A 21,895-nucleotide genomic window follows, 5' to 3' on the forward strand; every position below is an offset into this window, starting at 1 on the left:
CAGATTGTCAACTCCCTGAGGATAGGAACATCTTTGAATCCCCTATGGTACCTGGTGTCTGCCTGGCAAAGTGTCTAACATACCGAGGGCATTTAGTCATGTTTCTTTGATGGACTGATTGAGAATATAAATTCTAATACATGGAAATACTGTAAAACAGTTTTGCAAATCATACTGCTGTTTTGTGTTTAGTTTGTGGTTTTCCGCTGGAGCATGATAACCATTTGTTTCACATGAAATTCTGTGGATTAGGCTTTTCAATTTATTTCTACATTTCTCCTGAATCTCTCTTTTTAGTAAATAAATAGCTATTTGTATGCAATATCAAGCAAAAAGGTAGGAAAACAGATTTATTAACCACATCTGCTTTAGTTTAGCAGTACTGGAAATTATTGTATGGGAATGCCAAATAACATAATCATATCAATCACTTACATAATTATTTCTAATTTGACTCTCAAGAAATACTCCTTTTTATCAATTATGCGTAGAACAGGTGTTCCTTTTAAAGCAATTTGCATTAGCATGATATTGTAAATTAATGCTATTTTGACTCTTTAGTGATGGCAAGATACATTTTAGCATTGAGTAAGCCATTTATCAGTGTTCCATCAAGAAATTTACCATTATGCACATTGCTTCCAAAAGTTCTGATGTCCTCAAGGACCCAGAAATCACTAGAGTGTATCCAAGAGTCTCATGCACTATATGTATATGTATTTCTCTAGTTCACTGAATAACTTCAATATTCTAGTATTTAACAAAAGAGTTGAAAAAATGGGGCTTGAAGACCTGAATAAACAGTGGGCTGATTTTTCTTCGTTTTTGGCTTGTGCAATGAAAGAGAGAGAGAGAGAGAGAGAGAGAGAGAGAGAGAGCGCGCAGGTGGGAAAGACGGAGATAATACCTGCTTCGAGAAAGACGGGCTCTTAACGTACAATGTATTTCCCACTCCTCATCTCCTTGCACCCAGTCTACCATATACCTGCCTGGCATTAGGATTTGAACTTACTGGCCTAATGAGACACAAAATGCCTTACTGCAAATGAATATTAAAAATAAAATTAAAAGAAACCACATATAAGAAAAATTGATAAAAACAGGTAGACAAACCTTTAATAACACTTTTGCTACAGAGAATAAAAATGATGTGGTTATTGGCCTATTTTATTTGTTTTCTACATGTACAATCTATTTCTTTTCTTTAGAACAGTTTATTATACTATTTTCTTCCAATGGCACGAATTCCATAAACCACAAGTTTAAAGAAGATGGACTAAGTTCATTTTTATTTCATCCTGGATGATTACTGGAAAACATGCAAGACCTATTATGAAAATGTGATTAATAAAAATCATTATACATTTACAGTATCTCAGGGCCAAACAAATGACTAATTCTTATTCTTGTGGTGCCCTGGATGAAGTGATAACAAACATGTCCAAGAATAATCCTGTTTTGGTTCGGCAGAGTCACATATGGCATAGGGACCTCACATTCTTCCTCCACCCTATAGAATGGGGCAGCCTTCTATAAGACGGGGAGTCTTCACAGAATAAAACATTTCTGCCCTTCCTCTCCTCCTGCTATTCCCCCAAACCAATAATTCCCAAGAATATGATTCATTTATTTCAAATATACCCTGAAAAGGGTAGAGGAAAAAAGAGACCTTGTAATCAGACAGAACTGAAACTTGACCCTAGGTACTTAGGAAATTTACTAAAACTTTCTGGCTCAGATTCTTCATAAGTAATATATGGACAGTATCTATCAATTCTGTGGCTTGTGTGGGAACAAATGAATGATCACTGGGGAAAAGTACCTGGAGCCTAGAACACAGCAGTATGTGTCAGTGGAAGTCTGTGGTAAGGAAAATCAAGGTTTCCTTGGATTTTCTTCCAGGTACCCCCAAAGTATCACTTTTTGCAGTATAGCTGCTTATAATAATTGCTGCAAGAAATACAGATAATTTATGGATCATGCCTTATCTTCACTGTAGCTGGGAGGAATGTTAAGACTTTCTAAAGTTTTCCAGTGATACCAGAATTTAATATGTCATAGCTAAACAAAATTTAACATTTTTCTACTCTGAACTTGTTTAAAATTCATCTTCTATGATTTTTTATCCACCCTTCAAAAAACATTTGCTTCTTTACTTTCAAAATATGCAAATGTTTCATTTAGTTAAACTATCCAGTGTTTGTTCCACTGCTTACATATGTTCCATCAGAGTCCCTCATCTGCACTGCCAGCATTCAGTAATAACTTCCTGGAGGGAAAGAATCATCTTTGCACAGTTTACTTTGTCTTGTGCTTTACCTAGTGCTGAGAACATACTGAGTCTTTAATAACATTTTAAGTATAAATAAAAAATATTAAAACTGAAAACACTATAACTCACTGAACATTAATACACAGGTTGTATATTTCTAAAATTTCCTACAAGGAAAAAGAAAACAACAAAAAAATTTCTTTAACTAAAGTATTTCAAGTCATAACATCTCTTTTTACATATCCCATAGGTCAGTATTAATATATTTAATAAACTATATTTGTGGCAGAAACTGCTAGATATTCGTCCAAAAATTCATCCTTTCATTCTTCTCTACTAAAAGTGCCCCAACTTTGTTCAATGTGACGAAGTGCCTGACTAAACACGATCAGCCTCACAGACTCAGCTCAAGTGACGGGTATTCATATGATACTGTTCAGGATGGTGAAATTGAAATAGAAGTCACCGTGTGAGGCTTCTGAGAAAGCTTGTTATTAAAGGGGGAAGCTTCAGTTGGTCTGCACCTGTTTTTATTTTGTCCTTTCTGTCTTGTCTTTTCCTTCTTTTAGTCTGAAAGATAAGCATAATGCCTGGAGGAGGGAGAGTTATCTTGTGGCCATGAAGATAAATGCTACACAGGGGCAGAACATGAAGCTAAAAGAAACCTTGCTCCTATGTCGCTCTTGAGCAGCTGTACCAGTCAGCTCTGAACTACTTGTCTATGGAGTTCACGTTTCATGACAAAAATAAATCTGTAATCCCAAATAGAGCAGCTGATAAACTTCATAGTAAATTTAGATAACATTTTAGTGGAAACACACATAACGTATGTGGCTAAGGAAATAGATATAATTAACTCATAAAAGTATATACCAATAAATCACATAGAAAGTATAGTTTCTTGATATTCGAGAAATCCTCACATCTTACTTGTAATCATGTATATTTCTAATACCTTTTTCTCAAGCAGATTTCTTACTCTGGTTCCCTAGTAAAAGTACCAGTGACACTTAGTGACATTAGGAACATAATCAACATAGAACAATGAAGGAATATGCTTTGTTCAAAGAGTAAGTAGGAAGTAAGGGACTTATTGTAAGCAAACTTTGTGAGTATCAAATTCATAAAACAGAAGATAGAATAAAAGAAGAAAATATTCAAACAAAGTTAAAAAAGAATCAATTGTTATTGCTAAATATGTATATTATATGTTATCTACCCATGAAAAAGAATCATTAGAAGTATTATTTCAAAAGACCCTGCCAAACTAAAGCAGACAAAGTAATAATATGATAGAGCTGGGTAATATGACCTTAATCATGTCTTCTAATGATATTCATATATGCTTATAAGTTTCTTCTACAAAAACAGATAACCCGATAAATATCATACCGTAATACTTGTTTCATCAGTTTAATGGAAGTGATACTGTAGTCTTATAGGACAAAGAAGGAACAATACAGTTTACAGAAACCAATTCAATTTGGCAAGAATTTTAATTATCATCTACCATGTGTCAAACACTATGGTAGGAAGTGAGGTTATAAACATGAATAAAACATAATTTCTGACATTCAAGGATTTAGAGTCTGAGATTGAGCTAGAGAAGCAATCAGATAACTGCAATAAAAAATGGTATAATCTATCTTCGTAACTAGCATATTTGAGATAATAAAATAAAATGCATTTCTGGAAATTCACTTGTGTGAGCAGGGATTTTTTTCTTTTTGATATATCAGAGGAGACTCCAGAGATCAGGGGCCTCGAAGTATGTATAGGAGTTTGCCATTCAGATAAGGGGTGTTAGAATGACCTTCTAAACAGATGGAGAAGCAGGAAAAAAGACAAGTAGACATAGAAGTCTGTATAGTTAACGATGCCTTGCAAAGTGCCTGGAATATAGAAAACAACCTATTCATTTGTGAATGAATGAATAAATGAACAAATAAATAGTAAGTTCAGAGAGCAGTAAGGATTAAGTGATGGTAGTAATACATCAGGTGTATGATGATGCACAGCACCAGACATGATGAGGTTGAAGAACAGGGCAATTTTTACATCATTAGGGCAGAGGAATATGACATTAATTGATCGTAAGGGCTAAATGGCTGAAGACTACAGAATGGGGTCAGGAAGAGCTGATGAAAACACTGGGTAAGGAAAAACAAGTAACTTCACTTTGGAACATGCTGATCTAGGCTGAGATGCCCCAGTAAGTGAAAAAACACATCTGGAACCCAAAAGAAAAGAGGGGCTTGATAGAGTTATATACAAACACTGGTCTGTAGACTCAACAAATTTATGGAAAATCTATGATGGGCCAGACAGTGGAAATGTGAAGATGAATAAGGCACAGTCTTGGCCCTCAAGAAGCTTATAGTAATTATAATTCAGTGTGATGCCTACAAGAATAGATGTATTAATAAGACATATAAGTAATATATGGAAGGGAATAATTAATTCCACGTAGTACCTATGCTGGTGAGGATGGGACGATATCAAAGAAGACTTCACAGAGTAGTTGACACACAATTGAAATTTAAAAGATGCAAAAAAGATTTCTATATGAAAAGGTTAAGAAAGGTATATTGCGAAAAAAGAAGGGAAGGCCAGTTGCATGGAGACATGAACCAACATTTGAGTAACTGTAAGAGGTTTGATACTGCATATTATATAACATGTAAAAACCAGGTGGCGGACAATGAGATGAGAGTGCCAGAGCCATTGCAGCAGACACCTATCTGAATACAATCAAATTTCCTTAAGGTTTCTAATACCAAAGGGAAGCCTATTGGGCATAGCAGATATACACTGAAGACTTTAGGATGTAGGTAGTATTTTAAAAAATTAAAGATAAGAAGGGAATGAGTTTATTACTGAAGATTTTACTTAAGAAATCATGATAATAAAAATAAAATTCTGACAATATTGTTGGAAATGATCCTAGAAAGGCTGATCAGAGAGAGACATCTTAAGAAACACATTCAGAGTCTTTTTAAAGTTCAGATTTAGTTCAGATTTAGAGAATAAATATATAAACAAAAGTTAGTGCTGGGCTGAGACTTAGTGACTGTTGAATCTAGAAAGTGAAGTGTAACTAGTTCAGCCTTTTCATTGTAAGGGTTGGACAACTGAATTGCAGAGAGGGAAAATCATATAGTATAGTAATATAATTTGGGGTTAACTGCTTTCTTGTTCCAGGAGAGAACAGTTCAGGGTTCCAACATACTACTCTGTAGACCAACTGTTCTAGAATCTCCTGGAGAGTTTTAAATATCCTGATTTCCAAATATACCATTCCCCTGCTCCTCAATTTTAATTCAGTAGTTTGAGGCAGACCCAAGATATTCATTTTTATAAGACTTGCAAGTAATTTTTTAGACTTGAAAATGAATAGTACAAATGTCCTCTAAGACTCTATATGGGAGTGATGATAGTTATTGATTAAGGAAAATAAACTCTCCTGAAATAAAGGAAAACTTCAAATGATGCCCATAATTGCGAAAAACTATAATTTTAATTACACCAGTTAACATGTTTTAAATGCTTGGTTCTATGGGAAGAAGGTAGAATGTAAAGAGAATAATTTTGTTTTTAATGTTTGTTTGCTTTTACAGAGATATTATATCAAAGAATTTGCTACAGTCTTTCTGTGAGACAACAGATTTCTTCATGTCAGCACATCATAATGTTCAATGTGTTCCTTGGTTTGTCACTTAGGAACGTGCAGTTGCACTAGCAGTAGAGGATGTCAAGGTGGAAGCTTTTACATCAATGCAAGTGTTAGCATTGAAAGTGTAAGGATTATATACTACGCAAAGGAATTTTCTTTGTATTTTGTGTTATCAAAATGCTTAACTATCAGGTACTAAAGGTTCTATGTCTATACCGATAAAACTGTAAAAATGGGCATAATCAAATGACAAAACTTAAAAAAAAATACTTTTAGCCACAGCTTGATGTGATTTAAGACCTTTAACTGAATTTAGACACACTCTCTAACTGGGGGAAATAAAATCCCTGAACCAAACTAGGAAACAATGGATGGCTATTATAGTCTCTACTCATCTACCCAGTGTTCGTGAGAGGTCTTTTCATACTCAAGACACAGCCCTCCCATTCCTTAAAAAACATGCTAGAGGCTGGGTGCAGTGGCTCATGCCTGCAATCCTGACACTTGGGAGGCTGAGGCAGGAAAATCACTTGAGCCCAGGATTTAGAACCTAGCCTGGGCAACATAGTGAGACCTCATCTCTATTAAGAAAAAGAAAAAGAAAATGAAGAAGAAAGAAGAAGAAAGAAGAAGAAGAAAGAAGAAGAAGGAGAAGAAGAAGAAGAAGAAGGAGAAGAAGGAGAAGAAGGAGAAGGAGAAGGAGAAGGAGAAGGAGAAGGAGAAGGAGAAGGAGAAGGAGAAGGAGAAGGAGAAGGAGAAGGAGAAGGAGAAGGAGAAGAAGAAGAAGAAGAAGACATGCTAGGCAACTTTTACTCTGAAGGAAGATTTCCCTGTAATTTATTGATGTCATTGGAGACTTACAATTAAGGAGAAGAAAAATTTTAAGACAGGAGCTTCTCTCGTCTTCAATGAAATAACAAGGAAAGTTGGGGGTACTTGTTTGTTCACTTTGGATTTTCCCCATAGAAGCTACATGGCAAGATTTGGTAGAATAGAGCCTTACAGTTCACAAATGTTATGGATTTGTCTGGTTATTTGCATACAATCTCTACGACTCTAGACATTGCACCTGTGCAAGTCTTCAATCCATGAAACAATCAAGTAGCTAAAAAAGTTGATCTAGTCTTTAGATTGCTGACTTCTCACACACATAACCTAATTCCTAAACTCCTGTGGATTTTTCTATCACGAATGTAGCTTTGCTGTTATCCACCTCACTAACGCAGGAGAACCTACGACATAAAAAAATATTCTTTTTAAAAATTGAAAATTAATCACAGGGCAAATTTTATTGAAAATTTTTAAGTTGTGAACTTGTGTGATACTTTGCATAAGACAGTTTTAGGTTGGTTCAAAATAAGGACAGTATAAAAGAAAAAAGTCTGTACAAACCTCACCAAAATTTTGAAATGGAAATTTTTGAAATTTATTTTTTTCATGAAGATCTATGGATATATACTTGGTGAATGTCAACGGTCTACTATAATCCTACTATAATTAGTTCTCTTGAGTGGTTTCTATCTCATCTAATCAGAGAATATAATTTTCATTTTGAAAAATCCACTATACTATAGTAATTTATTAGCATTTATCACGTGCCTTTGGGAAAAGGAACTTGGTGACCAAACATAATTTAACTTACAATAATGTTAGATTCTTGTTATGAGCTTATATGATTTTCATATTAAGGTAGGGTGACTTAAATATTTTGAAAGAACAGGCTGGGTATGGTGGCTCATCCCGGTAATCCCAGGTCTTTGGGAAGCTGAGGTAAGCAGATCAACTGAGGTCAGGAGTTTGAGACTAGCATGGTCAACATGGTGAAACCCCATTTCTACTAAAAGTACAAAACTTAACTGGATGTAGTGGCACATTCCTGTAATCCCAGCTACTCAGGAGGCTGAGGCAGGAAAATCTCTTGAACCCAGGAGACAGAGGTTGCACTGAGTGAAGATTTTACCACCATATCACAAACTGGGTGATAGAATGAGATTCCGCCTCAAAAAAAAAAAAAAAAAAAAAAAAAAAGAAAGAATAATTTATTCCACATTTGTTTCACCTTTCCAAATGCTGTGCTTCCAAATTCAGCAGTACTAAAATAATCATAATCATCACAATCTTAGATATTCTTAGAAAAACTATTTAATATAACTATCCCAAGCACTTCTAGTTTAAATTTTCATTTTGTAATAGGTTTTCTGAAAAAGCAGACCAAAAGATTAAGGAACAATGAAACCACTCTGATGACAATTTTTTAAAAAGCCACTATAAATGTCATAACAGAATATTTCTAGCACTAAAAAGAAAAAAATAAAAGCTTTAGGGTTCCAGGTTCTTCTAAGTAGCTGAGATATTAAAGAGAAGTGCTTTCCTATTGAAACCACAACTTAAATAGCACAAACTATTCTTGGGATAAGACAAGAATTAAATATTAGATACTGGATTGTAAGAATGTGCAGTTTTATTTATTAGTAAAATGATATGCTAGAATATATTTTAGGTTCATGATAGAATTAGATACTTACAGATTATTTAGAGTCTCTATTTTCTTACAGGACCAAAGAGCGATAAAGTAAAAGAGACAAGACTAAACGATGAGAGAAGAAAATAAAATGGTAAAGGAGAAAAGAAAGCAGTAGAAAAGGTGAAGGTAGCAGAAACCTTTTAAGTAAAACGATATAAATGTGGACGGCAGGTTGATAGAAATACATGAATAGAATCCACAGAGGAAACACAATCTTAAATGTAAGTAAATTTCAAAATAATTTCACTTTTTGTCTTTAATCATGTACTGACACTGCTCTTCGCTTTGTCATTCAATTTAGCTTGTATAACACTTCCAAACATCTTAAGATAAAATTCACAGCCTAAGTCTTAAATCCTATAGAGACCTCCCATAACAATATTAATGTTCTATTTCTTTCTTGCTCTCACTTTAGTTAAGGTAGAGAAGTCAAGGGAATATATACTTAAAATCCTAATGGATTACAGAAAGAAGCAAGTTCTTGGGTAGCTAAGAAAGGAGAAAATTTGACCTCCTAGAAAGCAGTGTTCTTCCATATTTAATTTATGGAAATTCAGTATTATATATGCAACATACATTTTCTTACACTGCAATCTGAGAAGCAAAAGTACATTTTTTAATTCTCTATTTTCTATTTAACTCCCATGTTAAGGTATAATTTTTCTCCATTCATTATTGATCACATTAGTACTGCAGATCCTAAGAGTAACTGATGAATGATGAAGAATGAAGAGGATTTAAAATGATCAGTGTTGCAATTCAACTAGACAGTGTTTATGTGAAAATGTTATCCTTCCTGTGGACATTGCTTGATATGGCTGACAAACCTTAACTTTTATAAACTCTCCCTTTTCTTGACCTTGCTTAATAAACCCAATGCTAATTTCATTGCTCTAGGCTCCCCTTGTCTCTCTGCATTTTCTTCTTGCTCTAAAAAAATAACAATGTTACTGAGCTCTTCTTTGCAAATTACCTTTTTTGGAAATCTCCTCTACTCCCATGGATTCATCTATTACTTCTGTGTTATTCCACAAATATTTCTCTTTAGTCTTGATCCCTCTGTCAAGTTATCTTTGAAATTTGCTAAAAGCTAGCTATTTCTACTTACTTGTCTGGCAATCTCCTCAACTCAACATGTCTAAAGCTTAAGTCTTCATCGTGTCCACCTAAATAGTCTTTAAAAGAGTCTCTTGATTTCAGGTTTCTCAGAACTCCCTTCCCTGAAAATATCCTCCATTTGTACCATTGCTATCTTCACAGACCACTGCTTTGATAATTTCACTTCCTTCTCAAAAAAACTTTAATAGCCCATGCTACCCAATCCATAAAATACTGTCTTCTTAACCTGACATTTCAAGCTCTATGCAATCATTGATGTGTAGTTCTAGCCCCCAACCCATTCATTATTCCATTAGTATGATATCTCTATGCTGATCAGAATGAACTACTTACTCTTGCCTAACCAGATCTCAGAATTTCCTAAGTCTACATCTTTGATGACATCTTTAAAAAATTCTCCATCAAAAATTCCTTTATCTACCAAATTCCTTTACTTTAAGCCCAACGTACATGCTACCCTCTCTACAAAGTCCTCCCTGATCACTTGTAGCCTGAATTGATAATTCTCTTTTTTAACTGCTTATTGCTCTTTCTGTTTTTCCCATTTCTACAGCACATCCACTGTGTCCAGTAAGTGTATTTATTTGTACACAACTGTGAATATCTCCTCAACTAAGTCATAAGTCCCTGAGGATATTATACATGATAAATTATCACTCAGTTTATACTGAATGAACTTTTTTTTCTCCTCCAAACTTTCTCCTCTGCTCCATTCAGCACCATCTCCTCCTCTTTCACTGTTTCAACAAATTTATTTATTGAGCTCTATTATTCATTAAGCACCGCACTAGGTACTAGAAGTTAGCAGGGAATTCATGATTCATTTGTCATATAACTTACAGTTTAATAGAGAAGATAAGCATTAAAATATAAGTTTATGTGTTTATGTGTGGAGAGTGTGAAGTATGTATGTGGTGGGAACCTATAGCAGGGGAAAACACTCTAGTATGCCTTAAAACACATGGTTACAACATGGGCATATTGAATATCATTGAAATATCTGGGAACAGTAAAAAGTTATGGCCAAATACCATAATATAGAATATATATTGGCTGGTCGTCTGGGCTCGTGCCTGTAATTCAGCACTTTAGGAGGCTGAGGTGGGTAGGTCATGAGGTCAAGAGATCAAGACCACCCTGGCCAACATGGTGAAATCTTGTCTCTACTAAAAATACAAAAATTAGCCAGGCATGGTGGAGCCTACCTGTAATCCTGGCTACTCCGGAGGCCAAGGCCAGAGAATCACTTGAACCTGGGAGGCAGAGGTTGCGGTAAGCTGAGATCGCACCACTGCACTCCAGCCTGACGACAGTGAAACTCTGTCACACACACACACACACACAAAACAACAAAAAAAAACCAAAACCAAAAAACCAAAAAAAACAAAAAACCCTTATATATATATGGTTTATATATATATATAAAACCAAGGATTAAATACCAATTTCCTGGAGGCTAGCATAACGGCAATTATTTATTAACTCCTTATCCAAGGATTTATGCAATTTTTTTTTTTTTTGGAGACAGAGTCTCTCTCTGTTGCTCAGGCTGGAGTGCAGTGGCACACTGTCAGTTCACTGTAACCTCCACCTCCCGGGCTCAAGCGTTTCTCCTGCCTCAGCCTCCCGAGTAGCTGGGACTACTACAGGTGCGTGCCACCACCCCAGCTAATTTTTGTATTTTTAGTAGAGATGAGGTTTCACCATGTTAGTCAGGATGGTCTCAATCTCCTGATTTTGTGATTCATCCTCTTTGGCCTCCTAAAGTGCTAGGATTACAGGCGTGAGTCACTGGGCTCAGCCCTAAGTAATTCATATAATATTCTTTTTGGTCTTCACAGCAATCTTGCAAGGTGGGTATTCTTATTCCCATTTCAGAGATGAGAAAACAGTCTCCAAAGAGATCAAGTTATTCTATCCAAAGTCTTAATAATGGCAAAGGCAGGTTTCAGATCTAAAACACATGGTTTTGTCTTCTACATGCCATGAGTAGATCATATGGTAAGTTTTCCATACCAGCATGCTAAGCAGTAATGAGCTCAATGTCCCAGACCCTCCTCCACAGGGTGTTAGCCTTGAGCAGTTGGTCATGGAAAGGAACATCATCATAGTTTAACAAAAATTTTATTCTATAACATTCTCTTAAATTCGCCTATTTCATGTTGCCTTTTAAGAAATGTTCTTCACTGGAATGGGAAAATAAGAGCCACACAATACATAGTCTGTTCTTGTAAATAGTATTTGAATTAATTTTTTTTATGATCAAGAAATAATATACTAGACTTCCTGCTCATTTTTCAATACACAGAAAATATAAATAGTAAAGAATATCTTTAAAAACTTCATTCTAAATTTCTTGCATCACAATAGATGGCTCTATTTAAACCTATATCTCAATTTTTCTGGCAATACTGCTTTTATTTGAAACAAAATGTGGCCCAGCTTCTTTCTACTTCTCATACATTATATTTAAAAGTAATATTGAAAAAGAAATATTCAATTTCATTATCACTACACATAAATGAAATTTTATCATTTCCTAAAAGACACTTTGTAATATCTAATTCTATATCCCACATAAGTTGGTACTTTCCTCCAGAATATTTTACAAATTATAAATTTTAATACCTATTCTTGACTTTTTTTTTACATAGAATATAGAATTTCAGTATTGCTAGTTAGTTTACTACAGAATTTCTGGTTTTGTCAGCTTTTGTTATTTTTAACAATTTGGAATGAAATAGCAGAGTAAAATAAAAATAATATTAAGTTGCATTATATCACAACATATTTCAATGTAGATTACTGAAGTAAATACATTGGTTAAATAATTTTTATGTAGCTTACATTTCTCATAAATGCAATTTATAATATTTCAAAGCATTAAACAAAACAAAGCTTCCTCAGATATACAGAATTATATTTACACAGTGGTTTCCATACATATGGGATTTAATTCTTTGTTTCCAAGGCACTATTCCTGGATGTGGCATGTTAATAAACAAATACTTTGTAACAAAAACCAAACAAACAAGAACATAACCCTTACTTCATTAGCGAATATTCAACAAGACACACCTAATCCTGAAAAATTAAGGTGCCTCTCATTTCAAAACAAAACCAAAATAAACATTTAACCATAAAATTTAAAATCTTGTTCATCAGTTAGCCCAATGTCTTCAATTCTAAAGATGTTAAGTAAATTCCTCAAATTTATGTGACTATTTGTGGCAGAGTCAGAATAAGGCCCCCAGGTTCAATTCACCTTTGCTTTTTATTATTCCGTTTTTGAACTTCTTAAGAAAGAGTTATAAAAAAATTTTAGAATTCAATCACCTATTAGAAAGGAGAACCTTATATATTAACCTACAATGAAGGAAGTGATTACAATGCTAAAAACTAATATTCATCTAAGATAGCAAAGCAATGGCATTTACCTTAAATTTACGTCTCTGCTCTGCACAGCTGTTGAAGAACCACAAGTCTGTCTCATGGCTGTAAATGTAACAAGAACAATAATGCGACCAATTTTCATATCTAAACTAAATTAAGTAGATTTGTCATAGGCTAGAAAATTGAAAATGTATTTTACAAAAATTTTTAAAAATTTACAGATTATGGAAGTGTGCATGTGGGCATTTGTGTACGTGTGTGTGTGTGTGTGTGTGTGTGTATGTGTGGTGTGGTGTGGTGTGTAACTTACTCTTTCTAAGCTGAAAATTAGTTTCATGAAGTTGAAAAAACTAAGCGTTATTCTTTTTGGCTAACTTTCCTCATTATGGAGCACTATGACTATATTAAGACTAGGAAGTTCTGGGAGTAGATTTAAATAAAACAAATTTAAGTAAGAAGTTGTCTTTGGCTGTTATTATTAGGATATGTGTTCTGGGATACATAGTAAGAAAGTAAAGCAGAAACATCTGGTAATGCTTAAGTTAATATTGGCTCCCATTTGCATCACAATCTTTATATATTATTCATCAATATACCATCAATCGATGTACCTACTGATTGCACCTATTCAATTGATGTTTCATGTAATGAGTAGAATATGTAAACATATTTCAAATACATATAATCAGATATCTATACATGAAAGTGAAATCACTACTACAATTGGCACTCAAGCTTGTCAGATGTGATGGTTTTTCTTTCCATTTTGCATTAGACATGCTAATATCTATGCCATCTGTAGCACAAAATTCTGAACAAATGTAAATGAAAAAATAATAGTAGATAAAAACTAGTATACTAAAAATAGACTCTGTACCATGTCACACTTCAAATCTGGCCACGACTTCATAACATAGAAAATAAACTCAGGTGAATGTTAACAAGCAACTGATATTGTTCTTGTGACTTGAGCCATCAAAACAGGTTTTTAATTATGTATTTTCTTTTAAACTTTATAAAAACTATACTTTAAAATAAAAATATAAAGTATCTTTTTAATTCTCTAAAGATATTATGCTTGATATATTAACAAACATCATAATCTATTAATACTGAAACTTTGCCTTGCAAGTAGATATTTTGAAATATTTTCAATTACCCTTTTGAAATATAAAAGTAATACACTAACTCTATTATGAAAGTTTGGTTAAACACTTAAGTAGAAAAATCTCTAAATTTTGAGAGAATCATATAAGAAAATGTTTAAAATGATAATTTCATATTAAATTATTGAAAATTTTAATGCAAACATTCTCTCCTTTTTAAAACATAAGTGGCATATAATGCAACTCATGCTAAATAATATCTGAAGATACAAGGATAAGCATTACCTAATATTCCTGTTTGACAACAGATGTGTAAGCTAGTATAAAATGCTGTTAAGCTTTTATTAGATTTTTAATACAATCCCAGCATGTCTCCAGTTGTTAAACTTATCAAGTCCTATGAAATACTTAAAATGAAGGGTCACATTATATTAACTGCAGTGTATATTTTGGTGAACAAATAAGTCTCATTCATTATTTCTAAATTCTCATTCATAAAAACCAACTTCTCATTTCTATGATATTTTGTCCTGAGATCCCACTAAAATTACAAAATAATACTGAAATGCTAGTTTTACAGTCTAAACAATGGAGATAAATTCAGATTAATATGCATCACAAAATGAAAAACAAGTGACACAATGAAAGTCTTTGTAGTCATGGTCAGCAACTGCAATTGTTAAAAGGTATTTAAATAGTTTTAATCATTCTTTTATGCTGAAATAACAAAACTGGAGACTTGTGCTCAAAATTTTACTTACACATTGAGAAACAAACAACAATTCCTTATTTTAGAGCCATTAAAATTCCCACATTCTATTGTGGGTATTTTGTAAGGGAAAATATGTATATTTTAGCCCAAGTATCAAATCTTGTCTTTCAATGCAACAACAACAACAACAACAAAAAATAGGAAAACTGAAGCCCAGCCATTCTTTCCAGAGATACCCTGATAACCAGCAATATAGAAACTTCTACTGGACTTAGCTTTGGAGAGGAAGAAGGAACTGCAACTTCCTCTATTTTGTCAAGAAATATGGTAAAATAGCATTAGGATAATAGTGTTTTTTAGACATTCAAAACAGTAACTTCATTCCTACATTTTGCTTATGTTGCCAACATCTTAATTCTCCTTTTCTGTTCCAACAGGAAAGCAAAATTCCCACTCTGAAGCCATAGTGAGGATAAACATTTCATTTGCTATCTTCTGTGACTTCTATGTAAATTTTTATGTCATGTAAATGCATGAAGAGACTCTCATGGAATCATATAACTCCATGGAAGTACTATACCTAACTCCCATTACAAATTGGGGAAGGACATGATGCTGAGCAAAGTGACACAGAATCATTCATTAGTTAAACAAAGAAATGTGAAATTGCTTTTAAAAGAAAAAAAAATTTGAAAGAATCTTAAAACTCAGGCTGATTAAGTAAAACTTTCATTTCCAGTCATGGCAGACATCTGTACTCTGTTGAAACATCCCCTTATCCCCAAGTCCCTCTTGTCACCCACTCTCCACAAATGACTTTGTTCCCAGGAAAATCTATCCTTATCTGAAATTTGTTTAGGGATAATACATGTTATCCAGTTTTTAGGTAACAACTGATTTTTGGATTGTATAGATCAGTAGTTTATAATTCTCTCTTATACAAACTAAGCTTCAGAAGGCCATCATGTAAGATTAACATCTGTGAGTACACCTGAAAATAAAAACAGACATCTGGGCCATAAAAAATTGTTTTTTTTTTTGTTCAAATAAAGCAACAAGAGATGTTAAAAAACTAAACTAAATTTGCCTTATTAGGCATGTTACATAACACATGATTCAGAAAAAAGCATTACTTATCTTTCAACAGAGCTGGTAAACACTTTGAGAGATGTTTTATGTAATTCCAGAATTTACCTTCCAAACAGTCAAAAAATATACCTTAAAAATGTCCCCCTCCCACCTCAGAAAATGTCTTATAGATTTTGATTAAGAAGATTACATAAAACAAGGGTAATATTATATAACAAAAGTTACTTTAAAAGACATACATACTATCATTTTCACAGGACAAACATAGTGAGTAAGGACAACAAACTCCAGAATGTGTTTTTATAACTGTAGCAACAGCAATAACTCCTTGGCAAACTCAAACAGTTTTTCTGGCAATCCTCGAGGTTTTCTGCATTTCTCACTTGGATACAACTACGGAAGGGTTGCCTAGGACTTCTTTGTTTCCTTCCATACCATTTTACTATAACTTTGCTTTTAAGAAAAAAATTTCACATTTCAACCTATGTATGAATAAAATCCCACAAGGGAGTTTAATGCAAAATTCTCTATGCCTATGTACAGCAAATATGGTTCCTAAATACTTTTGCAAGGAGTTACCTTGGAAACTTTTGAAATCTATGCCAATAGAAAATTATTTTTTCCCTTTTCAGAAGATAAAATGAATCCTCTTTATGAATTAAAATTACCTACATATGCAAATGTAATAATTTCCGGTATATATACAACTGGGTCTGCACATCTGTTATCGTTATGAACTTCTTTTAAAATAAGACCCCAAGGACAGGAGTGCTTTACTAACCTGCAGTGGTCTCTGTTTATCACTGCTCTTAGGAGATTTCAATCCACTTGTTTGCTGCTGTAAAAGAAGTTGTCTTGCTGCTTGGAGAGCCTAGAAGTAAAAAGGAAACCATATGTAAATATTTTGTTGAAAGTTAACTTATCAATTACCTCTTGGTTAATAGTAAAAGGCTTCAATGTACAAGAACCCCCATATTCCTTTCCAGAGAGAATCATTATTGACAAAAAAAATTGCCAAACACACATATGTAACTTTACTCAAAATCGCAGAGAAATATGCAATTCTGCAGGAAATAAATTTAATTTGTTTAAAGTGCTTAAAGAGGATAAAAATCATAAACTGCATCAATAACCTCATTTCCATAAGGAACTTGTCTTTGAGTGTTCAACTGAAATGCCCACTCCCTTTTAAATTATCATTCAATTTGCATTTTCATATTACAATTTTGAGGCAAAAGCAGTAGACTTCAAGTGTTACCGGAAGCTGTAATTAAATTTGACAAATCAACATCAGATTATCTTGAAAGTGAATTAATAAGGATTTTCACTAAAGATTAAAAACACTTTTTTTGTACTTACAATTCAAGGGGAAACCTCTCCTTTGACAAAATAAAGTGCAGTTTTAATGCCAAATAAAATTGAGTGGTTTTCATTTGCATTCTTAGCAAAATCAGAGAACAAAGAAATTACCACTCAACCAATCAGGTTTGTTTCTATGTGTGACAGAATACCAATCAAAATAGAAGATGTTTTCATTTATTTTTATGTTTTCTTTCCCACTTAGGAAAATAAAACTTAACATAAGAAATTAATGTAAGCGTTTCATTTACTGGAGGAGGAAGAATTCAGTAAATGTACTATATAAACTTAACATATAAAAGCTAGTGCCATAGAACAAAATGCATAGTAAATTCTTCTAAAGGTAAGAGTATAAACTAATTTAAAAAACTTTTAAGAGCCTCTTAAAAAATTCATTTTCTCTCCCAATAACTGAGTTCAATGAACACTAATAATGAAATTTTCAACGCATAAAACTAAACTAAATCATTGGTCTACTATGTTATTTACTACTTTTGAATACAAGATAAATTTTTCACAATGGGAAAACATTATTGGATTAATATTCTTGTATAATAATTGAGAATTTCAGCTGATAAAAGTACAATTTTGATTGTAATCAATGATCTGGTTTTTAAGAGAGTTTCTAGTATCCATGACAACAGTTGCTTTGACAAGATGTGCATATGGCATTACACTGCCAGCTGGTGTGAACAATGTTTGAACTACTGCATTGAGATGCTGAGCAAACAGAAAAAGTTGCCACGTCTTAACCCTCAGGGAAGGCAGTCATCCCCTGATCAATTATGAAAAGACAGAGAGGGCTGCTACAGTCTGGCTCCAAGCAAGTTTTCTGAGAAGGCAGGCAGACATAGAAACCAAAGTAAACAAACTGAATGCACTAGCACCATCTCCTAACAACATTGATTTGTCTTCCCATAGCAGGATCTGGCATAGTTTGTAAAGCATACTTTTTACAGTTGGAGACACACTCACCCACGATAATCATCTTTGTGGTTGTTTTTTAAACTTTTCAAGTAATTGCAAATTAACCTAAATATTTCTAAGGATGGCACATTCCAGTGAACTCAGGTAATTTAAGAGATCAGTTTGAAAAAACAAAGAAATTCCATAATTACTTTATTATCACAAGACTCACTATTTGAAAATTTCCATTCAATATTCTAAATACTATATCTTTACTCTTTTAATTGTAACATAAAATAACTACAAATGATGTTTTTCCAAATAGAAATTTTTACAGATGTCCTAGGCTGTGTCTCTGAAATTCTCAAAATAAAAAATGCATTCAATTATTTTTCCAGTTGATGCCAAAATCTGCAAAATTTGCCTAATGGTTTTCATGTATTTTTTTTTCCTTTTTGAATTGATTGGTTTATTTTGTATATCTGTTGTTTTAATTTATATTAAATTATATAGTTATCTATTATTCTTAAAAAATATTAATGAACACAGTTTAGGATCTTAGAATCATGGATGACAAACACTAAAAGCAATCTTGAAAATCATCTAACCTGACCTCCTCATTCTAGCAAATGAGAAAAGTGAAACCTAGAATAGGCAATTGCTTTGTTCAAGATCACAAAGCAATTTATGAATGCTTTGTTCAAGGTCTCCTGGCTTCCAGGCCTGAGTGCATTCCAGTGTGCCATATTGTCTCTGTTCCATCAGAGGAATCATTAGTAGGTAATGAGTAAGATTATAGTAAAGAAGATATATGACATTATAATGAATTATTCTTCAGCAGTAAAGAGCATATCCATTTTTCAGACTTTACAAGGGAAACAATATAATCTTTTTGTTTTAAATCTGAAAATGAATAGAACAACTATCACAGAATATATATTATTTTTATGATCACTGCCCCCAATATTCTTAACTTGAATTTCACCATATATTAATACTTCTGTGATGCCTCGTAGAACTCTAAACTTTTGTAATATCCTGATTATCTGACCAATTATTAGTATAGAATTGCAAAATTCTAGAGCTGGACAATGCCTTAGAAACTGCCTAGCCCACCTTTCTCATTTTGTAAACAAGTAACTGAAGAATCAGTACTAGGATAAATTGACTGAAGCCACAAAGCAGGAGAGCCTGGTCAAAAACTCTGGCTCTTCTCTCCAAAGCTTAAGACCCCATCCATTTTACTGCCCTGCATTATATTCATTCAACACAACCAAAGTAATCAATGGAATATGTCAATGCTATGTAATGTCTGTAGAAAAACACTAGAAAATTAAATATATTAGAATTTTTTGCTCATCAAAGTATCGCTAATCAAAGGCACACACCTATACTGTTAATAAAGGATTAATAACGGTAATGAAACATCACAAGATAGCTGGCTAAAACATGCTTCTACTTTTAAAGTATTTTGATTTTCATATGCATTTATAATTATCTCCAAAATAGCTGAGGATCATCTTTTAATACAAACTCTTATGAAAAATAACTTCTTGCCTATTTCAACATTCTTTTGGTAGAACAGAAATTGCTACAGTAAACATAGGAGACGAAAGAACAAAAAACAATTCCAGGAGATGAGGAGTGATTTAAAACTTATAAGCAGAAATCTCTGGCAGTTTGCATTCTCACTGCATGCATCATATGACATTTTTATTTCCAGTATTCTGGATAACACTTTAGGACTGAATTTCAATAAACAATTGCTCAGAGACATTTAGTTCATCTTTGCAATTTATTATTATAGCTACTCAAGAAATGAAAGATTATTAACTAAAACACTTCCATCAATATAAAGTGTTAAGTGTCAAATGATATAAAATATTAATCTAAAAATCACTTGCCACTTCGTCAATACAAACAAAAGATTAAATCCAAGGCCATTCATAAAGTTCTCTGAGCCATCTCGTCATTTATATGGTCACCCTCCCCCACAAAAAATTAATTTAGAACAAAGGCAAAAGTTGTTTACAAAATTTCCTTTCATAATGACTGAGTCTGATTCCAATGTATCAGAAACATGAAAGAGATTTTGAAGGCAGCCAAACCATATCTAGTTTCCAAAAACACATTTGTTTTTAATTAGGGGTGCAAGTTACTTAATGAAGTTATCTAATTTTAGGAAAGCTAAAGAAAATTAAGATAAGACATCTTAAAATTTGCAATAAGGTTAAATAAAAAATTTTAAAAAAGAAATAATCTTTATAAGAGACTAAAGGTATACATTTTGTTAGGCTGCAGAGATGTGGGCATGCACATCTTTCATAACTGAGTGCATTTTGCTCTAAAATACTCATTGTAAACATCATTCCTGTTACTGTGCAATTTTAACTATTTTTTTTTGTAAGAAAAGCAAAGTTCAAGCATACTTCCTCACTAGTAGTAATTTTGTGCTAGTTATGAACTTCACAAAATAATTCTAATGAGTAGGTCATGGTGATAATTAAGGGTGAAAATGCTTTGTTACCAGTCAGATAAATACTTTTTTCTCCTAAAGAACACTGAAATCTTTCAATAAATATAAAATTATTTGAAAATAGTTTAGAAATACCCAGTAAAACAAAAAATGTTGAGTATGCTAAGGTTTATAAATAACTTTTTCTTTTTCAAAGTAAATATATGTATATTTGGGGAAGAAACAGACATCAGTCATATCTCTCCCCATAAAAATAGGAATGCTTAACCTATCAGCCTGTTGCATTTGAGACATTAAAATGAAAAATGACATCTACGCCCATTAATATCTTCAATGTATAAACAGCACAGCGTGACACATTCTTGAGAGCTGAAGGCTACAAAATCTCTCTGAAACATAAATAACAAAGCACTCAGAAGCATATTTGATGTTGATATTCATCTCTGAGAAAAACACTGTTGCCTAGGCTTCTTATGAAAATAGATGCAGCCCAAATGGATCTCCTGTAATTGGTTTCAGATAGCGAGGTCAGAAGAAATATGATACAAGAAACGATTATGTGGAACAGGCGAAACAAGAATGTTTACACAGTCACTCCCTAGTTATACTGACAAGGGGTGTATACTTTGCAGATAACCAGAACCAAAAAAAATTACCAGCAGGACATCCAGATTTTTGCTCCTCATATTCATATAGTTTAACCTTTAACACATTATGTCTTCAGCATGTTACTTTGGATATGAAACATAAAGTAAGTTTTCAAACAGAGTTTAATTTTCTGATTATTTTCCCAAGGGTAGTTAATAAAAGTATATTCAGATCCTTCCAGAAAGGATATAAATGTGTATTATGTTTGGTCTTTCTTCATATTATGTTCCCACTAAAGAGAATATACTGATAAATGTAATCTGAAGTCTCATAATGTTATTTAATAGGAGAAAATTAATCATCTAATTGGCATAACCTATTTTCAAATAGCAATCCATCAGAGTGAAATTATGCATCTGTAGTTACTGACTTTTATTTTTTCATGCCTGATACATAATCAGATTGTTTGTTAAAAAAGCTAATTAAAAATATTTTTAAAATAATATTTTATAGTATATTTTACATAAAGTTAGAAAATTAATGTGTGGATATATTATATTTTTCATCACTATGGAGGCCAAATTGAAATACTAAGACTACTAATTGCATAATAATTATAAAATAATACTATACTATAATAAGAGAACTTTAATAAGAGTAATTACTTGCGAAGGGTCC

The 21,895-nt window shown here is 32.9% G+C and overlaps 1 protein-coding gene across 21 annotated transcripts in view; it reads right to left on the minus strand.

The window, feature by feature from the left end:
* Positions 1-21,895, minus strand: part of FOXP2 (forkhead box P2) — a 596,515-nt gene that overhangs the window by 149,203 nt on the left and 425,417 nt on the right. For 17 of the 21 annotated variants that reach the window (XM_074379189.1, XM_074379186.1, XM_074379182.1 and 14 more), the window contains one exon: positions 16,670-16,759. In XM_074379189.1, the coding sequence (XP_074235290.1) occupies positions 16,670-16,759 (90 nt within the window). Of the gene's footprint in view, positions 1-13,025; positions 14,189-16,669; positions 16,760-21,895 lie in introns of those variants that run through there. The other 4 variants (XM_074379200.1, XM_074379198.1, XM_074379197.1 and 1 more) reach the window with 2 other exon arrangements.

Source organism: Saimiri boliviensis, chromosome 10, assembly GCF_048565385.1.
Source record: "Saimiri boliviensis isolate mSaiBol1 chromosome 10, mSaiBol1.pri, whole genome shotgun sequence".
NCBI classification, from domain to species: Eukaryota; Metazoa; Chordata; class Mammalia; order Primates; family Cebidae; genus Saimiri; species Saimiri boliviensis.